The sequence below is a fragment of the Nycticebus coucang genome, chromosome 13 (assembly GCF_027406575.1).
Source record: "Nycticebus coucang isolate mNycCou1 chromosome 13, mNycCou1.pri, whole genome shotgun sequence".
In the NCBI taxonomy this organism is placed as follows: Eukaryota; Metazoa; Chordata; class Mammalia; order Primates; family Lorisidae; genus Nycticebus; species Nycticebus coucang.
In genome coordinates, this window is record NC_069792.1 from 16,957,333 (window position 1) to 16,977,337 (window position 20,005).

The window sequence follows — 20,005 nt, forward strand, 5'->3', positions numbered from 1 at the left end:
CTTCCAGGTCTGTCCAAGTCTATAATCTGCAGCCTGCCAAGAGACTGTTGGAAATTATGTCTAGCCCTTTCTGTTTGATATCGCTAAAACTTTGATTATTAGCTGTCTCCTAATAATCTATAAATAAAATAAATAAGACTACCTAATTTAACTGTAAACTGCAAAATAAATACATCATGGCCCAAAACAGTCACCTTTGAGTGAATGACTCACAGGCAGAGAGATGTCACTGTCAATCAGGGGGAAAGCAAACTCAGAAGGAAGGAAAATGGTGGCACCATCCAAGGGAGAAAACCTATTCTGAAGACAGACAGACCTTCAAGAGATTCCCCTGGTTAGGACTCCACGGGCCGTGCTGATCATACATTGGCCATCCTAGACTTGACCACAGAGAGAGAAGGTGCTGTTGTGAAAACTCGGGTGTCTGTCACCCTCAACAGTTAGGCTTCTCACTGAAAATCAGTAATCTGGCTTCCAGGTTTTATACAGAGTTTGTGTGAACTCAGCTCAGTGAGCCTGCCCCTGAGATACAGGTCCGCTCCTGGATTCAGAATCAAGATGCAATCTAGATGCATCCATGGCAGAGGTCAGACTCTGGACCACCCCGTCCTGCACACACACACCCCTCACTCTTGCCCTGTTCATGCATTTCCTGTTTAGAATCACAAAGCCATAGCCTCCATCTTCCAACTACTTCTTGAAATTTTTTCTAGTGTTTTCTTCAAAAATTAATGATCTTGTCTCACTTGTAGAAGAAAGTAAATCTCCAGCTACTAGGGAGGCTGAGGCAAGAGAATTGCTTGAGACCTAGAGTTTGAGGTTGCTGTGAGATGTGACGGCACTCTACAGAGGGTGACATAGTGAGACTCTGTCTCAAAAAAAAAGAAGAAAGTAAGTCCTCCATTCTAAAACTGAAAACTATAACTCCTGCAAATCATAGTTCACACTACATTGTGTTCCCACCGCGTCATTATCTAGACAGTGAGGTCTCTACTCATCTCCTGCAGTTCATGGGCTGGAATCCATGGAGGGCTAGCAGGTGGAGGCGGCTCTGAAGCTTAGCGCTTGATATCACCAACCCTGAGTTTCAAGTACATAAGAAGAAAGGATCATATTTTTTTTTCAGGCCAAGAATCAATAATAATAGTGAATAGTAAGCTTTTCAATGTGCAGGCACTATTCTAAATACAGTGTCAAATCATTTCAATTTCCACAGCTGCACCATGAAATAGTACCATTGCTCGTCCCTGTCCTAGAGTCACAGGAAAGGTAGGGCCTCCTGCCATGTCCACAACAGGGAGGTCCAAGTGCCAAGACTTACATCTGGGCAGCTGACTCCAAAGTCTTTGTTCTCTCCCCATGTACCTTACCCTTAGTAGGAGTCTAGTCTAATTATGACCCTCTGGTAATATATTTGATCAGTGCAAGGTATAAAATGGTTCATATCATCTGTAAGAAGGTACTTTCTAGATTCAGTACTTTTTTCATGATTCAAATGTATAATAATTCAGCATCATAAGGATTTATTTACACTGGAAAAGTATGATCTTACACATACTGGTAAAAAACATGGTTGTACTGTCAATATCAACTTGCCTCTCTTAATTTCTGTAGTAAAGAATGACTGTCACAGACAGGAGGCTGGCTTGTGGAATGCTTGCGCCCCTCAGCATCGAATAGCACATCTGGAGGAAAGTGAGCACCAAATGTTTCCAAGACAGCTAGCAATCCTGATTGAGGGAAGGAAGAAGACCATGCTTTCAATCTGTGTATTTTAAATATTTCTTGTTAGCCATGCCCTGGAGTCATACACTGCCCTCCCCTACCACATGAGGAGCCCCTGCCCTTCAAATCCCATGCTGCGGCCGGCGTACCAGGGCAGCAACCCGATCAGCGACCTCTGGTCCATCCATGCTCTGAGGATCGTTGCTAAATATCTGAAGAGGTACGTCGTCCCTAAGGTCATAGAAGCAGAGAAGAAAACCCAAATTTTCCCCTTACATGAAATATCACCTGCCTGTCCTGAAATGTCCTGAGCAGGTCTTTTTGCCAGATCCATCAGTGGGCAGATAGAAGCCCCAGCCACCACCAGCAGCCTCTGGAGGGGTCGGAGGGAAGGGCAGTTGAAAACTGGACTCCTCCGTCAGGACAGCAGAAGCCAACAGGGGACAAAATAGGATTCCCTAGTTTATGAAGGATGCAAATAGAATGAATTGAAGTTTATTCCTCAAAGTCTCAAGCCAAAGCTAGGATGAAGGAAGATGTCCCTTGAGCTGTGGCTACACAGGTCAGAAGTGAGACGCACACAGGCAGCTGTTGGCTGTGGTCATCCAGGCCCTGCCGAAAGGCCTGTGGAACCCACCCATTGGGCAAACTCACATGAACTAAATTTAAGAAATTACTAGGAGAAAATGTGAGATATAAAAAGCAGAATATGTAAAAGGATTCCTAAAAGGTTGTACAAGATTTACGAATATAAATATAGACATACATGCTTTCCTAGTCACGGGCTATGGGGCAGCACCTGGCAGTCGGCTCTGGAGAGAGCAATATACTTAGAGATGAAAGCTTGTAGGAGACATGAGGACTTACGCAAAGTCAGACTGACTTTTGTATTTACACGTAATGGAGAGACAGAGCATGAGCAGGCTAGGCCTAGATATGCACATGGTGTCTCCTCTGGCCTTGAGCTAGAAGCTCCGCTGATAGCGGTTAGGAAGGCACTGAAATCACATTTTGTAGCAGAGCAGGAGGAAGAGACTCGGAACTATTTCAAGCTCTGGGAGATGCCCAGAGAAGTGCAGCTGCATCGGACTAGGCAGGAGCAAACCCAGATTACAGGGAGCCAAGCTTGTCTGGCAGCACAGAGGCTCAGAGAGCCTCGATGGGGGGTGAGGGCCAAAGTGGACAGAGGAAGAGCTGAGAGCCCCATCATCTGCTGCTTCACCTTGTCACATGGGGGGTTAGGAACTAAATTGGGCTTTGCAAAGGAGGTACAAACTCCTAACAATTCCAAATGAAAGGGAAAAAATGTTGCAGTGCTTTTATTTCATAACAGGACTGCTTACTCAACAAAGTCACAAAAAAAGCAAATGAGAAGTTTTGCTTGGCGGTCTCCAGGCTTCCTTCCTGGGCCAGGGTTTCCACGCAGTGAGTGCTGGGAGGCCGAGCATGATCTGAAAGCCGCCTTTGAGGATTTGCTTTTCCAAAGTGACACTGGGGACCCTGGAGCAAGCAAGGGCATCCTACAATAATATCCACTTCCACGGTAATTGTAGAATAGATGTGTAATTCCCAAAGGTACCAAAAGAGGCCCCCAGCCAGTGAGTTTGAGGCAGTGTCACAGGAGGATGGCTGGCCTGGTTGGGTCTGGCTTGCAGGTAGCCCCAGGCAATGGGGCTTACTTCAGCGAGCCAGTCTCCCCATTCACAGCTGCTGTCAAGGTCATTGACAAATGAAGAAGAAGAATGAGTCTCAGGGCCCTTTCCTAGAGCAGCTCTCCAACCTGAGGATCGGTGTTTTGTTTCCCCTGGCACTCTGTATCACATGGGCAGCCTGACAGCATGTTTATTATGTCTTTGCCAAAAGCATTAATGAGAAAATATGTTTCCCTTTGGTTTTCATTTAGAAGACAAGGCATCATTTGAATAACTTACCTAATTTTTCTTCCTCCTGAGTAGCATTTTTTTTTCTAGATCTTTCCTTAAGACAGCTTTTTTATTCAGTAGGAAATGCCAATGTTGATGTGCTATTGTTAGGTGTTTATATTATTCACAGGGCTGTCAAAAATCCTGACGATCTTGAAGCAAGGTCTCACATGCATTTGGCAAGTGCTTTTGCTGGCATTGGCTTTGGAAATGCTGGTGTTCATCTGTGGTAAGAGAATTTGAGATTTTATTTCTTTACTCAAGCTATTGCTTTAAAATTTTTTTAATGTTTATAGTTCAGGATAGGTGGTAAAATTTAAGTATTCTATAGAAGGAAGATATTTAACTTCAAGTCGCTAGATATTTTCTTAATTCAAATGCAATTTATGAGGTCATGGGTTTTTTAATAACAGCTTTTTAAGACATAATTCCCATAGTTTACAATTCACCCATTTAAAATGTACAGTTCAAATGATTTTTAGTATATATACAAAGTTGGGCAAGCAGGCTACAATCTTTTTGAACTTTTTTTTTTTGTGTGTGTGGACAAGGTCTTATTCTGTCACCCAGGCTACAAGTACAGTGGCATTGTCATAGCTCACTACAACTTCAAACTCCTCCTGCCTCAGCTTCTCTAGTAGCTGAGCTACAGGCACATGCCACCGTGCCTGGCTAATTTTTCCACTCTTTGTAGAGATGGGGTTTCACTCTTGCTCAGGCTAGAATTTTTGAATACTTTATCATCCCCCCAAACATCCCATGCCCTCTAGCTGTCACTCACCAATCTCTGCACAGCAACTGCGGATTTACTTTCTATCTCCATAGAGTTCCCCGTTCTGGACATTTCATGTAAATGGAACCATATGACATGTGGTCTTTTGTGGCTGGCTTGTTTTTCTTAGCATAAGGTTTCCAAGGTTCATCGACATATCAATTCTTCATTCCTTTTTCTTGCCAAATAGCATTCCACTGTTTGAATATACCACATTTTGTTTATCTGTCCATCAGTTGATTGACAATTGGGTTGTTACACCTTTTGGCTATTATAAATAATGTTGCTATGAACATTTGTGTGCAGGTATTCACTTCTTTTGTTATATACATAGATGTGAAATTGCTGTGTCATGTGGTGATTCTGGTTTAAATTTTGAGAAACTGCCAGACTGTTTTATATCTGCATCATTTTACATTCCCACCAGCTGAGGGTGAGGGTTCTGATTTCTCTACATCCTTACCAAGTACTTTGGATTTTTAAAATTCAAGTGCACGATTTTTTTTTCACCTAATAGCTCACAGAAATAAAGGGATCAGAATGTTTGTCAGTAGCCCAGAACTAGTCTCTTTAACCAGGACTTTATTGGTATGTTGCTTTAAAATTGAGATGCAGTGAATATTGAGAATTAAGAATAGTTCTTTGGCCAGAGAAGTGCAATTGAATGGTCGTCCTCAAACTTTGCAGCTGCTAAGAGCATAAATTGGTAACATCTTTCAAAAAAGCAAGTCAGCAAAATGTACCCAGAGCCAGAAAAATATTTATATCCTTTGGCCCACTAATTCATTTCTAGAAATCAAGCCTAAAGATATATTCATGATATGATAAAAGAATTTCGTTGCCTAAATGTTACTTACAATTGAAAAATTCAGAAGCAACCTAAATTTTCAACAGTACTTAAGGGATAAAATGAGGATGTTAAAGATAATATTTTAGAACAGAAAATTACATAAGAAAGATTTACAAGTAATACTAAGTAACAAAATTCATGTATAAAATTATATGTACCATATGATTATAAATTAAATATATGCATCAAATGAATAGAAGGAAATGGGATCATGGATGATTTTTATTTTCTACAAGGAACATACACAATTGTTAAAAAGCTACACGAGCCCTTTCACATCATGAAAGTACACTAAGCAATAATTTTCTGGATACTGTGGAGCCCAAGAGAAGTAAAGCACATCCCAAAGTACCCAACAACTCAGAGAACCAACAGCTTCCCATTGGCTTCCAAGGGACGGGCGGCGAGCACCCTCTTTTGGACAGATACTCATTCAGCTCACCACAATATGAAGTCATCCAATAACCTACATTAAGACTTACAGACCATTTTACATGTGTAAAGCATTTCATTTTCAATCAACTAACTTGTCACAATGTTTATTTTCTGAATCATCCAACCAATTATAATGTTTGTTTATTTGTTCACTGAGAATTCAAGAGGATATAAGAAACTTCAGTAAAAACAAAAACCACGATATCTTTTCTTAGTGCCAACTAAATCTAAACAATTCCTGAAGGTATAATTCAGACACAAGGAATCAGTCCAATAGAACTGCTTAGCAAGGCCTCTATAATCATTTATGACTCCACTCTATTAATTTGAAATGTTTGAAAGGATCTGTTGTTAACAGGACAAATCACTGGTGGGTCAAGCTTTCGTGTCATCAAATGCAGCACATCTTGACTCACAAAACTTCCTCTGACATCGTCAGCTGGTGCAGGAGCACACTGCCCAGCAGGTACCAAGGCCAAACAGAAAACACATGCCCAGGGCGGCGCCTGTGGCTCAGCGAGTAGGGCGCCGGCCCCACATGCCGAGGGTGGCGGGTTCAAACCCAGCCCCGGTCAAACTGCAACAACAACAAAAAAAAAAATAGCCGGGCGTTGTGGCGGGCACCTGTAGTCCCAGCTACTAGGGAGGCTGAGGCAAGAGAATCGCGGAAGCCCAGGAGTTAGAGGTTGCTGTGAGCCGTGTGATGCCACGGCACTCTACCCGAGGGCGGTACAGTGAGACTCTGTCTCTACAAAAAAAAAAAAAAAAAGAAAGAAAGAAAACACATGCCCAGAGTGTGTGACAAAAACTTCAAAGTGAATTCTCCATCGTTCAAGATCATAAGGTTAACCAGTGTGTTTGGGGAGCCACTTCTGGATCGATACTTTTTAATGTTGTACGGTACTAGGAGCGTTTGAATTTGAACCTTTCAGAGGTTTAGTTAATGAATACACTAAATGTCCTGTGTGTCATCATATAGCCTTACAAGTATCCAAGAAAGCAAAATATGTTACTATTTGCAGTAACAGTACTGTCCAGAGACTGTAAACAGGCTCTGTGGTAAGATTTTCTTTGGGTTGTTAACTTGAATCCCAGTATCTATATGTTGACATGAGGATTTTCTTTCTTTTCTAGCCATGGAATGTCTTACCCAATTTCAGGTTTAGTGAAGACATATAAAGCAAAGGATTACAATGTGGATCACCCACTGGTGGTAAAATAATTAATATTAATAAATACTTTAACTAACTCTTATATACCTCACAATGTCCTTAAATATATTTGTCTATTCTTGACTATTCAGGAGAAAGTAGCTTAATATTTGGGATAAGCAGAGAAAACGCATCCGTCACCATGCATCTTTTCTCCCCAGCCCCATGGCCTTTCTGTGGTGCTCACATCCCCAGCGGTGTTCACTTTCACCGCCCAGATGTTTCCGGAGAGACACCTGGAGACAGCAGAAATACTAGGTATGAACTATTCCTCATAAATCTAAGACCCCTACCGATGGAGCGTTTCCTAGAGTTGCTTCTGAAGATACACCCTACAGGACAATAACAAAAAATGTTGCTTTGGGATAACTTAATAATAAAATGCCAGTGACTTGCAGAAAGTCCTATCTAGCACTAAAATTCTGTAAATTTGTGCTTCAAGAGTCTGTTCACAATCAAACGGAACTCTGTTTCCATACCAGAGGAAATTATAACTATACATTTTAATGTTATCAATGGCTTTTGCTATGTTTAATGAATGATAGAATGACTCAAACACAGGAAACAACAATAATTTCTCAATCGTAGAGAATCAGAACAACTAGAAACTTGGTAAAAATACCCCAGAAGAGGAATCTGTTTTCCATACTATAGAATAAGTAATGTTTATAATAAGATACCCAGAGTACCTTTTGAATCTTACCAGAGATAAAATGATATTCAGGATAGCTTTAATGGTGAGTAAAATTTTGGTGTTTCCTTTTGTTTTGTTTTGTTTTGTTTGACAGAGCCTTAAGCTGTCACCCTGGGTAGAGCACTGTCGCATCATAGCTCACAGCAACCTCCAACTCCTGGGCTCAAGCAATTCTCCTGTCTCCGCCTCCCAAGCAGCTGGGTCTACAGGCGCCTGCCACAACACCCAGCTAGTTTTTGGTTGCAGCTGTCATTATTGTTTGGCAGGCCCGGGCTGGGTTTGAACCCGTCAGCTCAGGTGTCTGTGGCTGGCGCCTTAGCTGCTTGGGCCACAGGCACTGAGCCAATTTTGGTGTTTTCTGATACAAAGTCTTTTAAATAGATTTGAGGATTTGATTAACTTATAAAAACATCTTATTCCACGGCTTATGTTTAGTTAGAGTAGGGAGGGAAAAGCTAAAAAGAAAACATCATTATGCTCTTCTAACACAGCCGTTGGAGAGATTATTTTATTTCCAGCAAGGTGGGAAGGACCACAGACATCCTCTTGCCAGTGCTCCTGCAGTCCCAGGCGCTGTGCAGGGAATGCTAATGACACAGCTCAGGGCAGAGAGTGGGCAGGGAGCTTTATTTCCTACTGGGTGCTATAGAGAAATAGCACCAAGTATCTAGTGTCCCTTTTTCTTTTCGGGCTGGAGATGTCATTCTGCCATATGGTGGAACTCAGCTCCCTTTGTAAATATGGTAAATGAGAAAAACTTAAGAGAACTTAAAGTTAACATTCCAGGCAACCAGCAAAATTATTGATAAAGCAGTTCCTCTGTTAGACAAACTCCAGGCTGGAAGAACCCCATTCTTTCTCCTTAAATAGAAAATTGTAATGCTATTCCACATTTAGCCATTCAATATTTTTGATTCTGTATGTAATCTTAGATTTTTCTTAACTTTAGAGCTATGGATTCTCTTTCCTAGCATCTCTTTTTTTTTTTTTTTTCTAAAACACTTCATACGAAACCACAGAGGTTTTGGATGGTGTGTTTTATGGCAGCAATCCCAGGGATGTAAAAACCTCATAAACCCCGTATCATGTGTCACCTCTCCACCTAATCCATATTTTAGCAGCCGCTGGGTAATACAGGCTGGTCTTGTCTGGCAAGGTTTAACCTTCTTCCGGCTGCTCTCCCAGCAATGCATGGGAGAGCAATGCATCTTGTTCTGCCTTTTCCTGGATTATTGAAACAGTTCTCACTTTCACAGAAGAGAAAGCTAGAAACAATTTAATAATGTGCTTCAGGATGGAGGTGAACTGTACATTCAGGTCTCCTTTTGAACAATACGAGAGAAAACACATGCGGCATTTGGGGCGGACTTTATGTAATGCTACATTATGTCTATGGAGTGTTCTGGGGAGTGAATGTGTTCAACTAGAATAGACTGGGGTTGGGGGTGCTAAGAGCTGTGAAATCAGTCCCCTTCCTCTGGGGTCTTTCACAGCCACCCTTCCAGAGGTCAGGATGCTATGCATGGCTCTTCCCCATTGCCATCTGTGTGAGTATGTGTATTATGTGTTAATAACTATTAAAGTTGTTGTCAACCCTTGGCAACCTTCTTCCCCCTGCATTGCTATCACTCTTATTACCTACATACGAAACCCTGCTTCCTGACAGTCTTCACATTCTTGGTTCTGCCTAACTGGCTCTATAATATTTATTTGGAAGAACTTACCCTGCCCTATGGCAACGGAGTCCAAAATAAAAGCCCTATAGCTATACAGAAGAAATATTTTCCTCCCTAGTCATATGTAATCCATTTTTTTCAGAGTATTGTCTTCCTTTTCAGTGGTAAATTTTGGAATTTTTGTGCTTCTGTATCCTTGTTTCACAAGGTGTTTACAAAGGGTCCAAGGGTGTCCAACAATGGGCCATATGCAGATTAAGTGAGGACTGTCTTGCTTATCTGTAGGGTCAGAAATTGTGGAGATTGTGCACAGACCCTTTTTCTCTTTTTCATTTTCTTTCTTTTTTTTGCCCATCAGCTTTCGTCAGGGTTTGTATGTTTAATGTGGGGCCCAAGGCGGTTCTTTTTCTTCCAATGTGCAGCAGAGAATAAAAGAGATTGGACGCCCCTGGAGCCCTTTGCTAAGCCATTGCTGTGAGAAAAGACATTGAACACAGACACCTCTAGATGTCAGCAAATTCCAAGCCTTGACCATCACGTCAGCTGTGCTTTCCTGAAACACCCTGTGGGTGTTCATTCCAACTCATCCAAACCCCAGCCTTCTTTCCTGGTCTTCCTTCTGCACCTCTTTCCTTGGCTCTGTTCCTTTTCTTCCCACCGCATGAAGGGCTGGCATGTAGGAACTGGCAGTCCCATGGAAATATAGGAGCCCACTGAGCTCCCCCGCAGCTGCCTTGGCTGAAGGAGGCACGTGGTGCCCCAGCCTGGAGCTCGGCATTAGGGAGATCCAGTGTGTGCACATTATGCGCTCAGCTCATCTTGTGACTCAACTACGCCCAGAGTCTGTTTCTTCCTCTCTACAGTCAGCGCTTCATGTCTTCTAGGAGCTGATATCCACACCGCCAGGCCCCAGGACGCAGGCCCTGTGTTGGCTGATTCACTCCGGAAATTCTTATTCGATCTGGACGTTGATGATGGCCTAGCAGCTGTTGGTTACACCAAGGCTGATATCCCTGCTTTAGTGAAAGGAACGCTGCCCCAGGTAAGACCAGCAGAAAGACATACTTCCCTTGGGACATGTTAAAGTGCATGAAACCCAAGGGTCCTCCAGCAGTACTGCTCTCCAGACAAGGCTCTTTGCCTTTATGTGCTTCCATACTGGGGCTACGGCGAGGCTTTGAGGGTACACCTGGAAGGATCCTTTATGAAAACTCAAGGTAAAAACAACCAACTCAATCGTGAGCTATGGCAAAATTTCCCTTTTCCCCATTTCTGCTCCTTTAAGAGTCCCCTGTAAAACTATGTGAAGCTATTCCAGAAGGACCACCAATAGTATTTTCCATTATGAAAACTTTATGAATTTTTAGTATTTTGTGAAGAATAAGCATGGCCTTACAGTAACACTGTGACAAAACTGCTTTTCAATGGATGTGGGAGATTCTATATTTTATACATACCTGTGTCGCTGTGGGTTGCTTTTAATTTGTTAAATGTTGTTAAAGAGTGTAAACCAAGCTTCCATCTTTTATTCAGCAGAACCGTACTAGGTATAAAGTTTTCTCTCTCAAGGTTCTCATGAAGGAGTAGACCCTTCATTGGCCCTCTCTTGAGCTCGCACGTCATGTCCCAATAGGCCAACATCCCATTCATTGCAATTCACCATACAGTAGAGATCTCAGAGGCATGAGCACTTGGTTGGTGACCCACACCATACTGGTCACACCAGGATGCCCCTTTAGTCCTCCTGGCCAACATGGGAAAGGGAAGGGTCACTTTAACACTATGAGGGTAGGAAGATAAGGCTTTTCTGCCCAAGGTTAAGGCATTCGTGGGTCTCTCCCTGGCTTGGAACAGAGTTAACAGCTGGAATGTCCACTCACACAACATCCTGCCCACCACAAGTGTCAGTGCTTTTCCCTCACTCTACTCCAGGTAAGTAAGGAGTTCAAACTAGCTACTTCTTCCCTACTTCATCAGTGCTTACAATGTTGACAGCCTCACCACTCACGTAATATTTGTGTAGATTGGCTCACAGACTCATCTGTCTAAAGGAGCCAGGGAGGGAATAGCAATGAGCAAAGTAATTTAAGGTGGAGGGATTAGTGGGATTTTGGTGAACTGGAAAACACGTGGCCCATCTAATCGGGTGACCCACAGTTCCACTACCGTTTATTATCACCAAGCAGAAATTCAGGTCCCAGTGTCGGTAGAACTTCCAAATTCCAAGAAAAATCAGCAATCTGGATGATTTTGTGAATTCCCTGGGGATTTTGTTGGTTTCTGATGCACAAATGAAACATGGTCCATGAGCCACCAGTTTCCCTGATGTAAATTCAGGCTCAGTGGGTTCATTTGCATCTAGAAATATAAATTAATGAGAAACAGAGGCATCTTCAAGTGTAGTAGAGCCCCTGGACTAACCCACCAACCCTCATTCTAACCTATAAGTCCAAGGGACTAGTAGCCAAAAAATATTCTCTAAGCTGCCATAGTTATTTTACCCAAACCTGCTAAACTGTAAGTTCCACAAGGGCAGTAATCTATCTGCTTTGCTCATCCATACTCCATCGCACCTAGCACGTGCTAGTAAACATGTCAAATGAACACGTAACTGCTGCCTTCTCTTCAGCCAGCTTAATGGCTGAATGGTAGTAACTTTTTGAGAAGTTTCCTTAGACTTACTAGGACTCAACCAAAGATGGAAGCCATGAAAATTCATCCAGGGATACCAAGACTGGGTGGTCACTACAATTTTAATGTAGCTTCTGGCTTTATGGTGTGGTCCCAGTGATACAGCCCACTCTGCAAGACACCCCTACTCCCCCCACCCCCTGCCTAAAGGTTCTGCTTGTTTAGTCCAGGAAAGTGTTCAGGAGTATGTGTTTGTCCACCTCCAAGAATGGTATCCATGATCTTCTGATGAAAGATATTCTTGCCTATATGACTGCTGGTGGCAAGGAATCTTCCAGCTATCAGCACACGTTGGCAAGTGTTTACTCTTCTATCTGTAATCAGAATTTCACTTTGAAAAGCTATACCCCAAAGCAACAGACTAACATTTGAGACCACCCACTAAAATAGCAAGTTAATTAAGGATCATTCTGAATGCCTCAGTGCACATGTCATACTGGGAAACCACAGATAGCAAAACCTTAATTGGGCAAAACAAATTTTTGTGTTTCACAAAAGATGGGAGGTAAAATAGAATCTTTGGAATATAAGTTGTGTCTTAAAGTAGGAAGCCAAGTTTTCCTCTAGCTATATTCATAAAGCAGCCCCCGGGGTATGCTACCTTTTTCTTTTGAGCATGTTTTCATGGTTAGGAGAAACATAGTTGATGTTAATTCATTGGTATTAGTTTCATTTTGGAGTTGATGTGATTGTGAGATATATCTTCATAGATTTATAGGACTTGAGAAAAAAATCTTAGGAACAAGCTTGTCCGTTTTGCAGATGAAGAACTACTAAGGATTTTGTTTTGTTTTGTTTTGTTATGGTTTGTTTTAGTGTTTGGGGGGTTTTTGGCAGGAGTGAACATTTTACAGGAATACTATGGCAACTTCAGAAAAAATTGTGAAGTGGACTAATTGCGTGCAGTAGACTAATCTTCACTTACTAGTATCTACAGGAGTTAAGGTAACAAGAAAGATATATTGGTTCCTGCAAAGAACGTTTACAGAAGGGTAATTCAGTGTAGTCAACATGTGATAAAGCTTCTTTTCTGTTCAGCAGTGAGGATTGGCTTTCTCTGTCAGGAACAACCAGAGCAGTATTCCTGACCAAACACCACAGCCCCTACTGGCAGCAGCAAATAACAGCCCCTGTGTACAGAGGTTTCCAACTGCCAGAGCCAGGCTGTAAGGCAAGTAAGCAAGAGTAAATTAACCTTCCAAGCTAGAGTTCTGAAACCTCTGGAAAGAAACATTTCAAACATTTCAAATCAAAACATTTCATTACTGAGCAGAGCTGTACCCAATGAGCACTTCCACTCCTTGGTAGACAGGCCAGCTGAAATGTTGTTATTTTACGGATGTACTAAAAGTAGAAGTCTGAATTTATTTCAGTGCCTATGTTAATCAGTAGTGCCATGCGCTTACGTCTATAAATAATAGCATCTCATTCCTTAACACATCTTCATTCTGAGGGAGTTCGGCTTTCACACGGCATAGCTGACCTATGCAGGGAGATGTCACAAACTTTAAGTCCTTGCCCTGTTTAACCAGTCACTGGAGGCCAGCACTGTGAGAGAGAAACTCAGCTGGGCTGGGCCTCGAGTTCCTCTGGAGTGCTGAACTACTTTGTTCATAAAGACAAATAGGAACATGGCAAATGCCTCTGAGCTCATCAGATAAGACTGTCCTCTAAACAGAATAATGAGTAATCATCTGCGCTCATAGCAAACGCTGAACTTCAATTCTTGGCCCTACTACAAACACAAGCAGTGTAACGGTGGACAAGTCTCTTCCTTGCTAAGGATTTCCAGAATTTTTTAGTATGTCTAAAAGATTTGCTGAGATGTAAAATCTTGCCTTTGCCTCATTCATACTCATTTCCTTCCTCTTTGTTTTTAAATCCATTTAAAAATAAATTTTCTTTATTTATTTGTTTTGTTTTTTTTTTTTTTTTTGACACAGAGTCTCACTATGTCGCCCTTACTAGAGTGCTATGGCGTCACAGCTCACAGCAACCTACAGCTCTTGGGCTTAGGTGATTCTCTTACCTCAGCCTCCAGAGTAACTGGGACTTAAGGCGCCTGTCACAATGCCCAGCTATTTTTTGGTGTAGTTGTCCTTATTTGGCAGGCCTGGGCTGGGTTGGAAACTACCAGCTCCGGTGTACGTGGTTGGCACCCTAGCTGCTAAGCTACAGGCGTCAAGCCTGTTTATTTATTTTTCGATAGATTTATTTTTATGTTATGTTCATTTTTATGCTACGTAAAATATATATAACATAAAATATAACCATTTTAACTATTTTTAAGTACACAAATCAGTGCTATCAAATGCATTCACAGTGTTGTACAACTATCACCACCATCCATTTCCAGAATATTTTTATCATCTCAAACAGAAGCTCTCCATCCATTAAACACTAACTCCTCATTCACTCCTTCTCCCAGCCCTGGTAACCTCTAGTCTACTTTCTGTCTCTATGACTTTGCCTATCCTAGGTACCTCTTATAAGTGAAATGATACACATTTATCCTTTCGTGATTGCCTTATTTCACCTATCCTAATGTCTTCAGTGTTCTGAAATATGTTATAGCACATGTCAGAATATCAGCCATTTTTACAGCTGAATAACACTCCATTGTATGAGTATACCACATTTTATTTATCCATTTATCTATCGATGGGCACTTGGACTATTTCTACCTTTTGGCTGTTACGAATAATGCTGCTATGAACATTGGTGTACAAGTCTTTGCTTTCAGTTCTTCTGGGTACACATCTAGGAGTAGAACTGCTGGATTGTGTTATAATTCTATATTTAACTGTTTGAGGAACTGCTACATGATTTTCTGTAGTGGTTGGGCCACTTCACCTTGCCATTGACAATGCAGGCAGGTGCTAATTTCTCATCATCCTTACCAATGCCTCCTGTTTTTCCTTTTTATAATAGGTTATCCCAATGAGTGTGAAGTGGTGTCTTCTTGAAGTTTTGATTTGTATTTCCCTACTGATTTTTGATGCGCTTATTGGCTATTTATATATTCTCCAGAGAAAAATATCTATTCTTTTGCCCATTTTTGAATCGAGCTGCTTGAGGTTTTTTGTTGTTGAGTTGTAGGAATAGTTTTCATATTTTGGATATTAATCCTTATCAGATGTATGACTTGTAAATTATTTTTCCCATTTTGTGAGCTGTCTTTTCACCCTGTTGATAGAGTGCTTCAGTGCATGAAGGTTTTTAACTTTTTATTTCTTTATTTGGTTTTTTATTGAGACAGAGTCTCACTTTATCACTCTTGGTGGAATACCCTGGCGTCACAGCTCACAGCAACCTCAAACTTTTAGGCTTAAACGATCCTCTTGCCTCAGCCTCCCTAGTAGCTGGGACGATAGGCACCTGCTATAGCGCCCAGCTGGTTTTTGGTTTGTTTGTTTTGTTTTTTTGTTTGTTTGTTTTCGTTTAGCAGGCCCTGGCTGGGTTCAAACCCACCAGCCCCAGAGTATGTGGCTGGTGTCCTAACCACTGAGTTTACAGGTGCCCAGCCGAGGTTTTTAACTTTTATTTGGTTCAGCTTATCCGGTTTTTTTTTCCCCTTTTGTTCTCTGTGCTTTTGGTGTTGTATCAAGAAATTATTGCCAAATCCAGTGTTGTGAAGATTTCTTCCGTGTGTTCTTCTGAGAGTTGTAGGGCTCTCCCGCTCTACCTTTTTTTTTAGTTTTATTTTTTTAATTAAGTCTTTTGGACATAGATCATAAATACATTCATGCCCATTTCAGTGTGTTGATTATTTGTACAGATTGGAGTGCTTAAATCATACTAATCAGCATAGCTCTACCTTTTGAATTAATTATTTAATACATCCTTTCTTCTTCCCATTCCTCCTTCTACCTGGCAAACAGGTACTGAGATCTTACTGTGTCTGAAGCACCGTGTGGGACACAGGGAGGAGGAAAATGAAGTCCCTTTACTCTCCCCTGAAACTTCAGCCAGCTACAAATAAGATATAAATGCGGTCATTTCATATAATGATTAGTGCTATGAAGGAAAACGTGGGTCATGAGAATGACCCTGTGGTGACAGCACAGCGGGAGCGTGACCAGCCGGGCTCTGACCCGCAGAGGGGAGAGGCCCCGAGGCAGGGTCCAGGTTCGGATGATCGTGGAACCTGAAATGGGTCCAGGACAAGGGAACCCACCGGAGGGAGTCGGGGCCGGGGCGAGAAACCCGGTCGGAGCAGGGCGGCCGCGACTCAGCTTTCTTACTGTGGGAAGTTCCCCGAGAGCGTCAGGCTCAGGAGCCGAAGATCTGATTTATTGGGGGGGAAAATCCCTCTGGCCGCCGCGGAGAGAACGATCTCTAGGGGGCGGGAGGACGCGAACGTGCGAACGGGCGTGGGGGGCGTTTCCAGCCGCGGGGCCGCCGCGCGGCTGGACGGGGACGGCTGTGCGTCTCCTTCCCGGTCTCAGAGAGGGGGCTCCCTCCAAGCTGGGGCTGACCGACTCGTGACAGGTTGGACTTGAGAAGCAAGGGAAAGAGGAGTCAAGGACGGCTGCTGGGTTTAGGCCTGAGCTACTGAGTGTGCTTGCTGAGATGAGGGAAATGGGGAGGGGATCGGCGTTCGTGAACTCGAGGCGCTGACGCCGCCTCCCCACCGTCTTGACTCAGCCACCCTGGGCGCGGGCCCCAGAGCAATGACCGGGCAGCCCGGTCCTCCCGAGCTGCCTCTTCCCCCAGGTGCGCTCCCACACACGTGCTGTCCACAGGAGCACACCAGGGACCCGTGAAAATGGAACCTCCAAATGGCAAAGTTCTCAACTTCGTGTAGCCACAAAGTACTTATTGTCAAGTCTTGTAGTCCGCTGTCCCAGAGGGATAAAGGAGCCACCGATGGGAATATAAATAACAAGGGGATGTGCTGGCTGTCTTTACGGATTTGACTCTAATAATCTACTAATTGTTGGAGAAATTAAGCAAATCATTGATTTTTTTTTTTTTGAGAAAGTAGAAGATTTCAGTTAATAGGAAAAAAGGAGTCACTTGGCCAGGCACAGGAGCTCACACTTGTAATTCCACACCTTTGGGAGGCTGAGGTGGGAGGATCACTTGAATCCAGGAGTTGGAGACCAGCCTGGGCAACATAAAGACCCCATCTCTACAAAAAAAAGTATTTAAAAGCTAGCCTGGAGTTCTAGACCAACCTGAGCAAAGAGTGAGACCCCATCTCTAAAAAGAGCCAATCGCTGTGGAGGCACCTGCAATCCCAGCTACTGGGGAGGCTGAGCCAGGAGACTCACTTGAGCTCAGGAGTGTGAGGTTGCTGTGAACTATGCCCCCACCGCACTCTACCAAGGGGGTCAAAGTGAGACTCTGTCTCAAAAAATAAAATAATTAAGTAAAATCTAGCCAGGAATGGTGGTATGTGCCTGTAGTCACAGCTACTTGGTTGGCTGAGGAGGATCACTGGAGCCCAGAAGTTTGGCCACTGCACTCCAGCCTGGATGATAGAGCCAGATGCTGTCTCCAGAAGGGGAGGGGAGGGGGAGGGGGAGAGAAAGAGAGAGGAAGACAGAGAGGAAAGAGGCAGGGGAGAGAGGGGGAAAGAGAAAGAAAAAGGGAGGGGAAAGGAATCACTTGTTTCATGTAGCTTGAAAGTTAATGTTCTACTGAAATCCCTTTGAATATACTTTAAGTCCCAGTTGAAAGTGAAGGACGACCCAGTTTTTTACCTTGACAGCACTCTCTGCCTGGGACAGAGCTCTCTCTGCACACAGACCCTAGCACTGGTTGTGGACTGAGCTAGTTTGATCCTTATGCCAAGGTGTTTTCCCCATGGTTGGTTTGGTTCTGAACATTTGTGCAGAAGGCTGTTGCCAGGGCTTAAAGCAAGGGTTGATGGCTTTTGAAAGCTTAAGTCAGGAAGCCGCATTACTTGGTAAATAAACCTCTGCGTTGAAGACCAGCTAGTGCAGTGTTTTTCAACCTTTTTTCTCTCATGGCACACTTGTTAAACTTCCATGGCACATTTAAATTATGTTGATTTTTTAAAAACAGTAAAAAAAAAAAAAAGAATTTACTTTCTGTGCTTCAAACTTGTTTCAAAAATAATTTATTAATGATCTTTAAAAATTTTTTTGTGGCTGGCTCGGTGCCAGTAGCACAGTGGTTACTACACTGGCCATGTGCACTGGGAGTGGTGGGTTAGAACTTGGCCTGGGGCAGCTAAACAGCAATGACAACTGCAACCAAAAAAATGGCCAGGCGTTGTGGCGGGCGCCTGTAGTCCCAGCTACTTGGGAGGCTGAGGCAGGAGAATCGCTTAAGCCTAAAAGTTTGAGGTTGCTGTGAGCTGTGATGCTACAGCATTCTACCGAGGGTGACATAGTAAGACTCTGTCTCAAAAAAAATAAAATAAAATTGTGGCACACCTAAGATCCTTTTGAGGCCCACCAGCTGAAAATCAGTGAGCTAGTGCAAAACATATAAGAAATAACACTTTTAAAGATATAACTGTTACCAAGTCATTGTTTCTTATAACGAAGTTAATTTACATAATTTTATAGCTTTTACAAACTGCCCTTTCAAAGCCCTGGGTAACTCCTTTTATTTACTGTTTCAGGAAAGGGTCACCAAGCTTGCTCCACGTCCCCAGTCAGAAGAGGATCTGTCTGCTCTGTTTGAAGCTTCAATGAAACTGTATTAATTGTCATTTTAACTGAAAGAATTATCATATTACTTTTCTAATTTTAAAAAAGGGAAGGAGAAAGAAAGAAAAATATTACTTTAATCTTAGGTCAGATTCATTTTATTAAAATTTCAGTAACTAATACATAAACAGTAAAAACAAATCTAATGGGGTAAATTATTAGAGACTAATTCTCTGGTGAATAAATTGTTCTTTGGGGGAAAAACACCAACATCCTACATGGAAATTTACTCTTTTGAAAAATGTTTCTAGGGAGTTCTAGTTGCTCCACATTTTCACAAACAGTTGATATGATCGGTCTCTTTCAACTTATAAATTCTAATCCTGGTGCACCCTGTAGTTTTAAATTTTATTTTTCTGATGTCTAATCATGTTGAGCATCTTTTCAGGTGCCTATTTGCTATCCTTATACTTTTGTGGTAATGTACTAACCTCTTATGTTAATTCTAGAAAGTTTTTTTGTAGCACATGTAGAATTTCTTTTACATGGATAATAGTGTTGTCTATGAATAAAGACAGTTTCACTTCAAAAAAAAAAAAAAAAGAAAAATGTTTCTAGGGCGGTGCCTGTGGCTCAGTCCGTAAGGCGCCGGCCCCATATACCGAGGGTGGCGGGTTCAAACCCAGCCCCGGCTGAATTGCAACCAAAAAAATAGCCGGGCGTTGTGGCGGGCGCCTGTAGTCCCAGCTACTCGGGAGACTGAGGCAAGAGAATCACTTAAGCCCAGGAGTTGGAGGTTGTTGTGAGCTGTGTGATGCCACGGCTCTCTACCCAGGGCCATAAAGTGAGACTCTGTCTCTAAAAAAAAAAAAAAACTCTGTGCCCTGGATGACTGGGGCATTAGAAAAAATAAAAAGTAAATAAAAAAAAATGAAAAATGTTTCTAGTGCTTAGAATAAATTAATTTGATAAATTAATTTAAAAGCAGGTGTTTTTGTTTACAGATTTCAGCCTCGACAATAGAATCTAAGTAGCTTGATAATCTTTCTCCTTGCTATTTCTAAACCACAGAAACCGCTATGAGTTCATTTTCCTTCACAAAGATTATTACTCGTGTTTGCCTCCTCAAGCTTTGGTAGTATAAATCTCAGTGTACTTGCAGTTTTACTCACATTTTAAATTGAATTAAAGTTTTAATCTTATCAATGAGTAATTGTATATATCATTACATACGATTTTTAAAAGCAGACAAGGAAAGTATTACTGCGCCACTCAGCCTGCCAAGGCACACCTTGTTATCTCTAGAAAGTATTTTGTTGAGATTTTAAAATAATGTTTACTGGAGATTTTCCCTAATAATTGACACAAATGGAAAATATGTCAGTACCAAAACCTGGTGATAC

General features: G+C 42.3%; 1 protein-coding gene across 1 annotated transcript in view; it reads left to right on the plus strand.

Annotated features, from left to right (window-relative positions):
- ADHFE1 (alcohol dehydrogenase iron containing 1) overlaps positions 1–19,517 on the plus strand; it is a 36,651-nt gene extending 17,134 nt beyond the window's left edge. The window contains exons 9-14 of the mRNA XM_053558567.1: positions 1,793–1,945; positions 3,778–3,876; positions 6,839–6,917; positions 7,077–7,173; positions 10,170–10,327; positions 18,575–19,517. Of these exons, the coding sequence (XP_053414542.1) occupies positions 1,793–1,945; positions 3,778–3,876; positions 6,839–6,917; positions 7,077–7,173; positions 10,170–10,327; positions 18,575–18,658 (670 nt within the window). The 3' untranslated portion in view covers positions 18,659–19,517. The remainder of the gene's footprint in view (positions 1–1,792; positions 1,946–3,777; positions 3,877–6,838; positions 6,918–7,076; positions 7,174–10,169; positions 10,328–18,574) is intronic.
- Positions 19,518–20,005: the final 488 nt, after the last annotated feature.